Source organism: Saccharomyces kudriavzevii, assembly GCF_947243775.1.
Source record: "Saccharomyces kudriavzevii IFO 1802 strain IFO1802 genome assembly, chromosome: 7".
In the NCBI taxonomy this organism is placed as follows: domain Eukaryota; kingdom Fungi; phylum Ascomycota; class Saccharomycetes; order Saccharomycetales; family Saccharomycetaceae; genus Saccharomyces; species Saccharomyces kudriavzevii.
In genome coordinates, this window is record NC_079278.1 from 832286 (window position 1) to 845357 (window position 13072).

Sequence of the window (13072 nt, forward strand, 5' to 3'; positions counted from 1 at the left end):
TTTCGATGCCGCGTTCTCTGTGTGCAACGGATGCATGGTAGATGGAACTTCAATATGTTGCTTGAAATTTTACTAATCTTAGCATTATGTTAAATCGTTTACTTGAGAATGTTCTCTTTTTTTTGCTTCATCTTTGTAAGTTTCTTGCTTTTATTCCTTCTTGCTCGTAAATAAGCAAGGTAAGAGGACAACTGTAATCACCTATTACAATAATGACGGACGAAACTGCTCAACCGACACAATCTGCCCCAAGGCAGGAATCTGCTGCGCCAAAACAAACCGACGATGATCAGCAGGTATCCCAACAACAGCAACAGCGTGGCTATAATAACTACAATGATGGTAGCAACTATAACCAAAAAAAGCCTTACAACAGCAATAGGCCCCATCAGCAAAGAGGTGGAAAGTTTGGCCCTAACAGATATAACAGTCGTGGTAACTATAATGGTGGCGGTAATTATAGAGGTGGGCACATGGGTGCTAACGGCTCAAACGTACCTTGGACAGGATACTATAACAATTATCCAGTCTATTATCAGCCGCAACAAATGGGTGCCGGAAATGCAATCCCTGTCAATGTTGCTCCTGCCGATGAGAAGTCTTCTCCGGTGCCAACCAAGATAGAAATCACTACCAAATCTGGCGAACACCTAGATTTGAAGGAACAGCATAAGGTTAAGTTACAGTCGAAGGAAACGTCTACCGCACCTACGCCATTGGACCCAAAATCAGAGGAAGCTTCTGATTCTGCTCCAACTCCAACTCCTACCCCTGCTACTACTGATTCTAAGGAAAGTTCTGAGGAAAATATCTCTGAAGCTGAGAAGACCAGGAGAAATTTTATTGAACAAGTCAAACTTCGTAAAGCTGCTTTAGAAAAGAAGAGAAAGGAACAGCTTGAAGGAGCCGGTGGCAGCAGTAATGTTTCAACAGAAACTGCCCCAGTAAAGGCTGAAGAGACGGAACCAGTCATATCTGAAGCTGGTGAAAAAAAACCAGCCGAGCTAGAAACTAATCAAGACACTCCAAGCGAAGAAAACGGACAAGAAGAACAAGGTCAAATTAAGGAAGAATCCACTACCAAGGCGTTGACTTTTGCCGAACGCTTGAAGTTGAAAAAACAACAAAAAGAACAAGAAAAGACGGAAGAAAAGGAAAATCAGGAAGAACCGGTACAGGAAGAAGCCAACTCTGTTACAAAGACTGCCACCGTGCCTTCTACTGAACAAGATCAGGAACAAACTGAGACCAGTGAAACTGAGCGGTCAGAAGTTGAGGAATCTACTCCACAAACAGCTGAACCAACTGCTACCATCCCAGGTACTCTTGCTGAATCTGGCGAAGCTGACGATACTGAAGTGAAAGTTGAATCTGAAGCAGAAGTCGAAGCTGACATCGAAACCGCCGCTGATGATGAAGCCGATAATGGTACAAACACCGTTTCTCACGTGTTGAATGTATTGAAAGATGCGAGACCAATTGAAGACGTCTTTTCTTTCATTTACCCAGAGGGAATTGAGGGTCCAGATATCAAGTACAAGAAGGAACACGTCAAGTACACGTATGGCCCAACTTTCTTGCTTCAATTCAAGGACAAGTTAAACGTTAAGGCAGACGCCGAATGGGTTCAAAGCACTGCTTCTAAGATTGTCATTCCACCAGGAATGGGTAGAGGGAACAAATCAAGAGACCCCAGTAGATTCTCCAACAATTCTAGCCGCGGCCATGACTTCAGGAGCAATTCTGTGAGAAATATGGATGACAGAGCTAATTCAAGAACTTCATCAAAGAGAAGATCAAAGAGAATGAACGACGATAGAAGATCTAATAGGTCTTACACATCAAGAAGGGACCGTGAAAGGGGCTCCTATAGAAATGAAGACAAGAGAGATGACGACAGACCAAGGGAAGAAGTTGCTCCACTCGTTCCAAGCTCTAATAGATGGATTCCAAAATCCAAGGCTAAGAGTACTGAAAAGAAATTGGCTCCTGATGGAAAGACTGAACTCTTAGATAAGGATGAAGTTGAAAGAAAAATGAAGTCATTGCTGAATAAACTTACTTTAGAAATGTTCGACGCGATTTCATCCGAAATTTTAGCTATTGCAAACATATCTGTATGGGAAACAAATGGTGAAACGTTGAAGGCTGTGATAGAACAGGTTTTCCTAAAGGCTTGTGATGAGCCCCATTGGTCTTCTATGTACGCGCAATTATGTGGTAAGGTTGTTAAAGAGTTGAATCCAGATATTTCAGACGAAACCAATGAAGGCAAGACCGGTCCAAAATTGGTCTTGCATTACTTGGTTGCTAGATGCCATGCAGAATTTGACAAGGGTTGGACCGATAAATTACCAACAAAGGAAGATGGTACTCCACTAGAACCTGAAATGATGTCCGAAGAATATTATGCCGCTGCTTCTGCAAAGAGAAGAGGTTTAGGTTTAGTTCGTTTTATTGGTTTCTTGTATCGTTTGAATCTGTTAACCGGCAAGATGATGTTCGAATGTTTCCGCAGGCTAATGAAGGATTTGACAGACTCTCCATCTGAAGAAACTCTAGAATCAGTTATTGAGTTGCTAAACACTGTCGGTGAGCAATTTGAAACCGATAGTTTCAGGACGGGTCAGGCTACATTGGAAGGTTCCCAATTGCTCGATAGTTTATTCGGTATTTTAGACAATGTTATCCAAACCGCAGAAATGTCTAGTAGAATTAAATTCAAGTTGGTTGATATCAAAGAATTAAGGCACGACAAAAACTGGAATAGTGACAAGAAGGACGATGGTCCTAAGACTATTCAACAGATTCATGAGGAAGAAGAAAGACAACGTCAACTTAAGAACAACTCAAGATCTAATTCAAGACGTACGAACAACTCCAGTAATAGACATTCTTTTAGAAGGGATGCTCCTCCTGCATCCAAGGATAGTTTCATTGCAACCAGAACATATTCTCAAAGGAATACTCAAAGGGCCCCTCCTCCAAGAGAAGAACCATCTGCGCCAACATCCACTGCCACAAATATGTTTAGTGCATTAATGGGTGAAAGTGACGATGAAGAATAAATGAATGAATTACGGTAAGCAAAGACAAGAGAACTTTTGGATAGAAGAATGATGGTGAAAAGTCTAACATAATAAATTAACAGCACAATCACAAATTTTAATCTTCTTCCGTTCAATGCCGCGATATCAACTGAAAATATATGCATGGAGAAGAAAAAAAAGCGTCCCTGGGGCAGTTATATCATATCTACTTAATTAATGGGCTTATTTCTCTTCACTAAAAAAACTCTAAGCAAGTTTTGATCTCTTCAACTGGTAGTCCCCTTACCGTATTTCCTTCCTTCTTTCCTGTTCTATATGCCCACGTCCTTCTGTACTTTTTATTTCATAACTTCACCACTCTTCGTTTACGATATGTTTTATATAATAGACCACTCAGCATATGTATAGTTTTGTATATTTATATCATTTATTAGCTGACGGCTTTAAAGTTTATATTTTGATTAGAACGCTTTATTTGCCCATTATATTATGGCCATTGTCATTTTTTTCTACAAAGGCCACGAGAAAAAAGGACCGTTGCCGGGAAACAGAAATAGCATCTTCTTTCATCGAAAGTAATATCGATAGTCTGGCTAATGAAGACCCTTGAGGAGTTACCATTTCCAGCCAATCAGCATACCACAAAACAACTACATAACGAATATGAGTTTAGAGGCCGTGGATTCTAAGGCGATGGTCCTACTGATGGGTGTAAGAAGATGTGGAAAATCATCCATTTGTAAAGTTGTTTTTCACAACATGCAGCCCTTGGATACACTGTATCTAGAGTCAACATCAAATCCTTCTCTCGAGCACTTTTCTACTCTCATTGACTTGGCAGTGATGGAGCTTCCAGGACAGTTGAACTATTTTGAACCAAGCTATGATTCTGAAAGGTTATTCAAGAGCGTTGGGGCATTGGTTTATGTCATTGATTCGCAAGATGAATATATAAATGCGATCACAAACCTAGCGATGATCATTGAGTATGCATATAAGGTTAATCCTTCCATCAATATTGAGGTTTTGATTCACAAAGTTGATGGTCTAAGTGAAGATTTCAAAGTTGACGCTCAGCGTGACATAATGCAACGGACTGGTGAAGAATTGTTAGAACTGGGATTAGATGGAGTTCAGGTTTCATTCTACCTAACATCAATTTTTGATCACTCGATATACGAGGCATTTTCAAGGATTGTCCAAAAGCTAATACCAGAGTTGTCTTTTCTGGAAAATATGCTAGATAATTTGATTCAACATTCAAAAATTGAAAAGGCCTTTTTATTTGATGTTAATTCCAAAATTTATGTTTCCACAGATTCAAACCCCGTTGATATACAAATGTATGAAGTGTGCTCCGAATTTATAGATGTGACAATTGATTTATTTGACTTATACAAGGCGCCGGTTCTGCGGAATAGCCAGAAGAACTCAGATGAAAACAATGCGATAAATCCCCGTAATGAACTACAAAATGTCTCACAACTGGCTAATGATGTAATTATTTATTTGAGGCAAATGATTAGGGGATTAGCTTTGGTCGCTATCATAAGACCTAATGGTACAGACATGGAAAGCTGCTTGACGGTTGCGGATTATAATATTGATATTTTCAAGAAGGGTTTGGAGGATATTTGGGCAAATGCAAGGGCTAGTCGAGCCAAAAATAATACTGAGGACGATATGTGAGAGTGGCATGGCATGAAAGTATTAAGATAAATAAATATATAAAAATTATCATGAAATCGAATCGAAAATGAACTAAGGCATGAGATGGAAATGCTAATACATCATCAATGATAGTTAAGGGATACGATAAACTATTGATCGTATCAAAAAACACTCACGATGGGGGTCGAACCCATAATCTTCTGATTAGAAGTCAGACGCGTTGCCATTACGCCACGCAAGCTTATTTTGATGATAGAAATGCTCTTTAATGAATGGTCAATCCTACCTGATCTTTATGCAATATTGTTCCAGCTCTAACGAGGGGATATGACGGCAGCTTAATTTGAAAATCTCATAACTTCTGTCTTTCTAAGGACAAGTATAAGTTTACTCTGTGGCTATCAATTACACCTTGTACATGTGGTGCAACGGCCTTCAAAAAAAGAGCCGAATGAAGAAATCAAAAGGACTTTTTGAAAAGGAAAATACAGAGCAAAAACTACAAAGTTGCAAGAAAAGAGAGAAGTACTCCTGAACTATTAGTAATACTCGACTGCCATGAATTGCGGCTTAGCAGGAACTTGTTCCAAGCCAAAGGGGACAAGAGTGGTAATTTCATGGACTCAGGTTAGACACATTTCTCGCAGAAGGATAGCTTATCCATTTTATCCATTCAAGAAATTGGGAAGACAACACCCAAAGAAACATGACACAAACTTGAAATTTGCAATGAGACAGTTTTTAGGTCCGAGAAATTACAAAGGTGAATATGTAATGAACAAGTATTTTGCGGTTCCGACGAACCATGTGCCGAACTATATCAAACCGGATTTGGAAAGAGGGCAAAGTTTGGAGCACCCAGTAACCAAAAAGCCTTTACAGCTTAGGTATGACGGGACATTGGGTCCCCCTCCTATAGAAAACAAACGTTTACAAAATGTTTTCAAGGATAGATTGCTACAGCCTTTTCCTTCAAATCCACATTGTAAGACGAACTACGTATTAGGTCCCCAATTAAGACAACGAATCTTCGAAGAGATTACTATGGAAGGACTTTCAACCCAACAGGTTTCCCAAAAATACGGTCTGAAAATTCCTCGTGTAGAAGCTATTGTTAAATTGGTCGGTGTGGAAAACAGCTGGAGCAAACGCAATAGAGTATCTTCTGATTTGAAAACTATGGACGAAACTTTGTTTAGAATGTTTCCCGTGTTCGATTCAGAGGCTTCTTTCAAACGAGAGAACCTGAGTGAAATTCCTGTCCCTCAAAAGACGTTGGTATCAAGGTTTCTGACCATTGCCGAATCTGAGCCCTTTGGTCCCGTTGACGCAGCCCACGTCCTGGAACTAGAGCCTGCTGTAGAAACTTTAAGAAATTTATCTACTGTTGGAGAACACTCCAGTGGCCATCACGAATTGGCAAATGAGAATACCAAAGTTGTGTATGGTGAGCTTTTACAAGGTGAAAGATCACAATACAAATTTACCAACGCAAAGGTTGGGAGGGTTGGATACCGTTATGGTAGTGGAAATAGGGATAACAAGAAAGATAGAAGAATTGGTTTCAACAAACTGGGCCAAATGGTATACATCTAATTTATTCTTAATTTCATGAATCGTTTCATTCTTTTCAGCCCGTATTACTTGTACATAAACAGTATATATATATATATATATATATATATATATCCGATGATGAATCTCTTTCTTTTCACACATTCCTTCAATACTCGTTTCAAGGCTTGATTTTTCTCTCCTCTTACTTTTTGCTTTAATGCGAAAAAGCAAAGGGCCTATGAAAAATTCGTAACAAAAGCAATCTAAAATCAAAAAGTTGCAAGTATCGTTGTGAATAGCGTGAAGTAAAGGCCGGGTTTACAATTCTATCCTTTATGGAAAATATACGAGGTTAAATTCAATCGCAGATTTACAATTCATTGGCTATGGAATGTTTTGTGCCGCTGCATGGCGATCTTAATGGAAGTAATATAGAACAATTACGCCAGTCGCATTTGTCTCGTCAATTCATTATATTTGACGAGCAACTGAACCTATGGCTGCGATTCGAAAATGATACGCAAGATAAGAGGAGGTTTGAACTGCAAAATATGATAATTTCAATAAATGAAGCCCAAGTCATCAGTACGGACAATATCGATGATTCCTTCACTCAAATTGACAAGGATGGGAACCTCTGGAAATTAAAAGACGACTACTGTTCCAAGGCTCTTTTCAAATCGAATGTGGTTATGAATAACGGATATAATAATCAAATCAGATTCCTGTTTGAATATAAGTCTGTGGATGAAGATCATAGTAACCAAGATATATCGCAAGCCTCAGATAGTAGTAATACGTTGGACAGGTACTGTAGCGAGGAAATTTTACCGAGCTTCGAACCTGTTTATTCCTGGTCCTGCGTAACTAGCAAATCAGGCAATGGTGTTGGTATTCACGTGCAGAAAGATACTAGGATAGACCATCCAGGTGCTTCTAAAAATCGCGAAATTTATGGAACAAAAACTTCTAAAAACTTCGATACATTAAGTTTGAAGCTGCAGTATCCGATATATTCGCTTCTGAATATGAGATTGAGGAACATTTCTTTAAAATCTGAGCATTGCATACTATCGTCATTAGATTTTCAAACTTCCAAAGCATCTGAACAACTCACTAAAAAATTTATTTACCCTCAAGAACACAATTCACTTCTCAAACTGAATTTTTCTGAAGTATCGTACAAACTTATTGATGGAACTTCTCAAATTAGGCTAGACCCAATTTGTCCCCTTAAAGTGCCATTTACTGCGTTTTCATACGATAGTATAAGCGCTACCTTTAGGCTGGTATTATTACCCAAATCAACGCAACCACACCGTGTAAGAATTACTTTAGCATACGAACTTGAGTTAATGTGCGATTTAAAGTTACCTGTGAGAACGTCATGGGAAACGGAAGTGACGTTGAAACGTTCTATGCCAATTTCTTCGACATCCTCCCAGTACTCGAATGCCAACAATAATATTAATCACAGCACTTCCTTTAATGGTGCCAATAATGCCAATACCGGTGGTTTGATGAGTAGCTTAAGATTGAATGGGATTTCTTCTTCAAGATTTAGTCTTGGAGCCGCCTCAACTACATCATTGGTGAATAGCAAATTAAGTAATGTTAAATTCAAGTTCATCAATAGCAATATCAAGGTTATTAAGGGTGAAAAATTCACTATGAGGCTTCAGATCATAAATTCATCCTCGTCCCCGTTGGATCTTGTTGTGTACTATAATAATACAATAAACCCGATTTCTTCAGCTAACATTGTACGCAATAATGGTGTAAACAATTATAGCATGAACAATGGAAGCATCCCAAATCCGCCACTAACTTTGGAAAGCCAGTATCAAATGCATAAGAAGAACAGCAAAATCGCGGAGGGCATCATTCTGCTATCTAATGATTACAAAATTCCAGTGGTCGCTCCGAGGGAAACATATTTCGTGGATTTGCGATTTATTGGAATTATGTGCGGATATTATGCCACTCTTTCGGGACTCAAAGTATTGGATTTGAATACAAACGAGCTTATAGAAGTTGGTAATGGCGCATCTGTATTGATTCAATAAAACGAACACATACACACTCTTATAAACATAAACTACATACAAATCTGTAACATTTCTTGAAAAGCTATTATCATCACATTACACGAGGCGGTTAGCATTTATATTTTTTGATACCCGTAAAAGGGGCATTGGAAGAATGAATAACTAAATTGAAAAATACATGGTGGGAAAAGGGCGTTTTACAGCTCAACTTGCCCATTGCGAGACGCACAGGAAAGCAATTAAAGAACAGAATCTCCCTAGACATATAAGGATGTCCGAGAAATTCCCTGCCCTAGAGGATCAAAGTATCAATTTCACGTCAAATGATAAGAAAGAAGACGACACAGATTTTCTGAAGAGAGAAGCAGAAATAGTCGGAGACGAGTTCAAGACTGAGCAAGATGAAGACATATTGGAGACTGATGCTTCTTCTGCCAGGCGTGATAACGAAATTAGGGATTTTGAAGAGCAGTTCCCAGATATCAACTCCACCAATGGCGGAATTGCCGATGACCAAAACGGTAGCACTGTTATAGCTAGTATTAACGAAAAAGGCGATGAAGATGAGGATTTCTCAAAATTTGAAGGCGCACCTGCGGATCCGAATACAAAATCTGTTGAAGAGGACCGTTCCGAAGTTGTAGATCAATGGAAGCAACGTCGTGCTGTGGAAATTCATGAAAAGGATTTAGAGGACGAAGCATCAAAGAAGAAGTTGCAGGATGAGGCTGTGAAACATGTCGACAAGTTCTACGATTCGTACAATAAAAGGAAGGAACAGCAATTAGAAGCTGCTGCAAAGGATGCTGAGGCATTCTTGAAGAAAAGAGATGAATTCTTTGGTCAGGACAATACAACTTGGGATCGTGTGCTCCAATTAATTAACCAAGATGATGCCGATGTCATTGGAGGAAGAGATAGGTCCAAGTTTAAAGAGATCCTTTTGAGATTGAAAGGTAATGCCAAAGCTCCCGGTGCTTGATCTGATGATTGAGAATAAGAACTAATAATGAACTAAGAAATAGGGGAAGGCTTATTCCCTACTGGTTCCGTCATGCACAAAGATCATCTTTGATAGAGTTCCGGTAAATATTAATCTATTACAGTCATACTATAAATTCATTTATCAAAACAACTATAACATAGATTTTTTTACTAGTTTGTAAGTATTTTTCTCTGTTAAAAGAGCATATCAAGTGATACTGAATTGAAACAAAAAAAATAATACATATTTTTGAAAGTTATAATGCCAATACTTTTTCAGGTAGACATTAATTAGGGATTTCGCAAACAATTTTACAAAAAATGGGCTGACTTCCATGTTATTTGTCGGATCTACCATAGTGAATGTGAGTAACATCACAACGTACCGCAACTTAATATTGATTATTCTGTGTCTTTTTCTCGTAAATAAATATTCTATGCACTGCCTTATTATAGTCCATCTTAAACTTGGAAGGATGCCTTTAACGAAACATGAGTTTATTATTTTTTCGCTAATGTTCGCATAATTATTCTCAATTGTAATTTCGTGTATCTCATTCAGCTTATCCACTACATGTTTCAAATTTGATGAAGATATGGGCCAATCATTGTGGTTCTCGACGCCAAGCAACTGTGAAAAGTTCCTGGTTTCATGATTGGAGCCATTCTTGTTCGTTTTTGTTTCTGATGTAAGAAAGAGTTTTAGCACTCTACGGTATGTCGCCAAAAGCGCAAAAATGCCATTGATTATGATAAAATCCGTTCGAAAGGGCCTGTGGTCGAAAATTGCATGAAATGGCAATGAATTTTTATCAAGTTTAGTGAACAATGCCATTACTATTGAACACACAAATATTTGTTTCAATTTTGTTATTGTACCTTTGGGAGAATTTATTGTCAGCCATTGCGCTATTCTAGCAGCTTTAAATTTAGTATGCAATATTTCCACAAGGAGGTGGGCAAAAAGCCACGAAGGTACCTCACCTTTAGTAAGCATTAGCGAGATTCCAACTAATGAAGTCCAACGGACATAGTCATTCCTCAAAAAGGGAAACTTTTTCAAAGCAGGATATAATATATTCAACAAGACTAATATGGTTGATTCCTTTAGCCATGGCATAAGATCATCAAATTTAATATTTGCCCCCTGCAACTTTTTCAATTTCCATTTATTGACATAAAATATTAAGTTTATGCCATAAACTTGGGTTATCTTTTTTAGGATTATGATTAATTGTTTTCTTCTCTTCTTGTTCAAGAGAAATGAAAGCTGAATTAGCGCCTGCTTGAACCCTGAAATTGTGCTCCCCTTACCATTTGAACGACGGCGTTTCATATAGCTAGCAATTATATACTCCCATCTTTTCTGCTTGCGAGGTGTACTTTAGACGATTTTCTGGAGAAAATTAATTATTCTTTTTGTATGTCATTTATTATTTTTCTCCAACTAAAACTGAGTCTTCAACATAGATTTTACTTGCACGCTAAACACGAAATTTATAACTAAACAATATACAAAGAGGGCCGCCTGAAAAAAGAAGAACCTCAATCACTGTTTCAGTGTACCCAGCTTGGTAGGTTTGTTTCAAACTTAAACTTCCCTTCGGTGTCCTCATATCTCCAAGCATGTAGCCACAACTCCAAATCTGACGGCAAAGGGTCCTTTAATTCGATAGTATCGCATTCAGAACAGAGTGTTTTCATGGTCTGACAATTATTTTTAGTCTCTTCAATGAATTTTTGAAATATCGTTCTCAACTTTTCGGTGCTTAGGTCCCGTTGATCTTCCCATCTAGGAAACTGTATTATAAACTTTAGTCTTTCGGGATATCTGGTAACGTACGAACAGTAAACACTATCGTTGACGATGGGATGACCAAGTCTGGCTAGATGGATTCGAATTTGATGTGTTCTCCCGGTTGTTGGCTTACAGGCAACAACCGTTTCATCAGCGTGGGAGATGTACCTTATGGGATAGAACTTGGTAATAGCATCCCTCGACGCCGATAAACCGGCAGGAAATTGCCTCTTTGGATCGATAGAATATATGGGCGAGCTTTCTATCGTAATATTGGAAGTGTCTGCGAAAATGGAATCCACAGCGTTATCATTGTTCAGTATTGATTCTGAATGAGGGAATTTCCCCTTGACTCTTGCCAGGTAATATTTACTCATGTCTCTTGAACGAATGTTCTTCTGAATTTCCCCTGCGCTCTGACTGTTTTTCGCTAATATCAATAAACCTGAGGTGATCTTGTCTAGTCGGTAACAAGGAAGAACATTTACTCCATGTGATTTCAGCACTTCAGTAATTGTGTTTTGATAGAACTGACCAGTCGGGTGTATAGGTATGCCGCTGGGCTTATCAATGACCAGAATAGTTTCATCTTCAAATACAATATCAAAACCCGCTATCCTCCCTGCTGAATCATCAGCTTCCATTGACTGACTACACCATTGTTTTACCGGTGGTTCATGCTTATGCGCAGTTGTTTCTAAAACATCATGATTCTTAATCGTGACGGTCATGAGGTGACTCGGTACCAGCGGTACACCGTCTCGGATCAACTTATACGTGCCTTTCTCTATCTGCGCCAGATAATATGCTCTTGAGCGCAGTCTAAATTCAGTGGCAAGGACGTCTATTAGTGACTTTCCCAACCAGCGCCCCTTCACAAAGGCTGATCTTTTGTTGTAATAGGGACGTACTTTTCTTAGTCCATTCTGCGTATATACTTCTATCATTTTGAGGGTTGACATGGTTGCTAATAATTCTTTAGTATAGCGAACACCTTGAGCATCGTTGACCAAGCAAGTATTGCGTGACTTATTTACTTTACTTGATTAAGAAAATTTTTTTTTTAGATAGTCTACAACGCTTTTTCTTTTCGTTGCTATCCGGTTTTATGTGAGATAGCAAATTATATACATATGCTGCGTACATGATGTCAACTATTGATACGAGTAATACAGAAAAGTTACTCATTTTTGCTGCGGTTGTCACTGTGTCTGCCATTCCCACATCTTATAGTTATAATGATTACAACTGGTGATACGTTACCATTTTTCTTCTTAGCCCACAGAGGATAGGTATGCCTTATACATATACGAAAGACAGGTTATTATCATTATTATCATTATTTTTTTCAATGTTTTCCTTTAATTTTTGAGGATAAAGAAAAAATGACTTTACCATATGCAGTTGTTGGCTACTATAACGCAAGCCTTTTCAGTTTCATTTCAATCTTCTTTTACCTTTGCCACCCTTGCCCAGTTGCTGTTCCTCTGCGGCCAGCAATGCGTCACGCTCCTTCTTAGCTCTTATTTTCTCCTGTTTTTTTTGCTCCTCTTCTAGTTTTCTGGCATTTTCTCTTTTCGATCCTTCTTCCCACTTAGAGGCCTCCTCTGCTTCTAGCTGTTCCATTTCTTCTCTTTGCTTAGCATGAGCCTGGTTCCTTTTCCTTGCCAAACCAGCTGCTTTTTTGGCGGCGGATTCTGTAAACCTTTTACCCATTTTTTTTTCTTTTTATTATCCTCAAATTTTTTTTATAGACAGCGACTTTTCTTTATTAATGGTTTTTAAGCTAGCAGAGATAGATATGAATTATAATATATTCAGGTGTGCTTTAAATATTCTTAACATTTTCATTTTACAGGCCTTAAACGGGAAAAACTATAGCCCTTTTATTTTCTATTAGAAAAAAAAAATTTTTGAAAAAAATGGTCCTTAGGGTCCATACTGAAAATAGGGTAAATGCTCAT

General features: G+C 38.4%; 8 protein-coding genes and 1 non-coding gene across 9 annotated transcripts; 5 read left to right on the top strand and 4 right to left on the bottom strand.

The window, feature by feature from the left end:
* Positions 1 to 212: 212 nt before the first annotated feature.
* Positions 213 to 3068, top strand: TIF4631 (translation initiation factor eIF4G; the record flags this gene model as incomplete). Its single annotated transcript, XM_056228184.1, has 1 exon — positions 213 to 3068. One exon carries the CDS (start codon positions 213 to 215, stop codon positions 3066 to 3068), a length of 2856 nt encoding a protein of 951 aa, XP_056087930.1.
* A 645-nt stretch (positions 3069 to 3713) lies between these two features.
* GTR2 (Gtr2p) lies at positions 3714 to 4739 on the top strand (the record flags this gene model as incomplete). Its single annotated transcript, XM_056228185.1, has 1 exon — positions 3714 to 4739. One exon carries the CDS (start codon positions 3714 to 3716, stop codon positions 4737 to 4739), a length of 1026 nt encoding a protein of 341 aa, XP_056087931.1.
* A 151-nt stretch (positions 4740 to 4890) lies between these two features.
* Skdi_7.trna31R lies at positions 4891 to 4962 on the bottom strand. The gene has a single exon. It is a non-coding gene; the product is annotated as a tRNA-Arg (tRNA).
* Positions 4963 to 5279: 317 nt separating this feature from the next.
* On the top strand, positions 5280 to 6317 carry MRPS35 (mitochondrial 37S ribosomal protein mS45; the record flags this gene model as incomplete). Its single annotated transcript, XM_056228186.1, has 1 exon — positions 5280 to 6317. The coding sequence occupies one exon, from the start codon at positions 5280 to 5282 to the stop codon at positions 6315 to 6317; it is 1038 nt and encodes a 345-aa protein (XP_056087932.1).
* A 347-nt stretch (positions 6318 to 6664) lies between these two features.
* TRS65 (Trs65p) lies at positions 6665 to 8344 on the top strand (the record flags this gene model as incomplete). Its single annotated transcript, XM_056228187.1, has 1 exon — positions 6665 to 8344. One exon carries the CDS (start codon positions 6665 to 6667, stop codon positions 8342 to 8344), a length of 1680 nt encoding a protein of 559 aa, XP_056087933.1.
* A 253-nt stretch (positions 8345 to 8597) lies between these two features.
* CLC1 (clathrin light chain CLC1) lies at positions 8598 to 9308 on the top strand (the record flags this gene model as incomplete). Its single annotated transcript, XM_056228188.1, has 1 exon — positions 8598 to 9308. One exon carries the CDS (start codon positions 8598 to 8600, stop codon positions 9306 to 9308), a length of 711 nt encoding a protein of 236 aa, XP_056087934.1.
* A 210-nt stretch (positions 9309 to 9518) lies between these two features.
* Positions 9519 to 10646, bottom strand: PEX35 (Pex35p; the record flags this gene model as incomplete). The annotated part of the gene is made up of 1 exon (XM_056228189.1): positions 9519 to 10646. The coding sequence occupies one exon, from the start codon at positions 10644 to 10646 to the stop codon at positions 9519 to 9521; it is 1128 nt and encodes a 375-aa protein (XP_056087935.1).
* Positions 10647 to 10867: 221 nt separating this feature from the next.
* Positions 10868 to 12070, bottom strand: PUS6 (pseudouridine synthase PUS6; the record flags this gene model as incomplete). The annotated part of the gene is made up of 1 exon (XM_056228190.1): positions 10868 to 12070. One exon carries the CDS (start codon positions 12068 to 12070, stop codon positions 10868 to 10870), a length of 1203 nt encoding a protein of 400 aa, XP_056087936.1.
* A 475-nt stretch (positions 12071 to 12545) lies between these two features.
* Positions 12546 to 12824, bottom strand: LSO2 (Lso2p; the record flags this gene model as incomplete). The annotated part of the gene is made up of 1 exon (XM_056228191.1): positions 12546 to 12824. The coding sequence occupies one exon, from the start codon at positions 12822 to 12824 to the stop codon at positions 12546 to 12548; it is 279 nt and encodes a 92-aa protein (XP_056087937.1).
* Between the last annotated feature and the right edge of the window lie 248 nt (positions 12825 to 13072).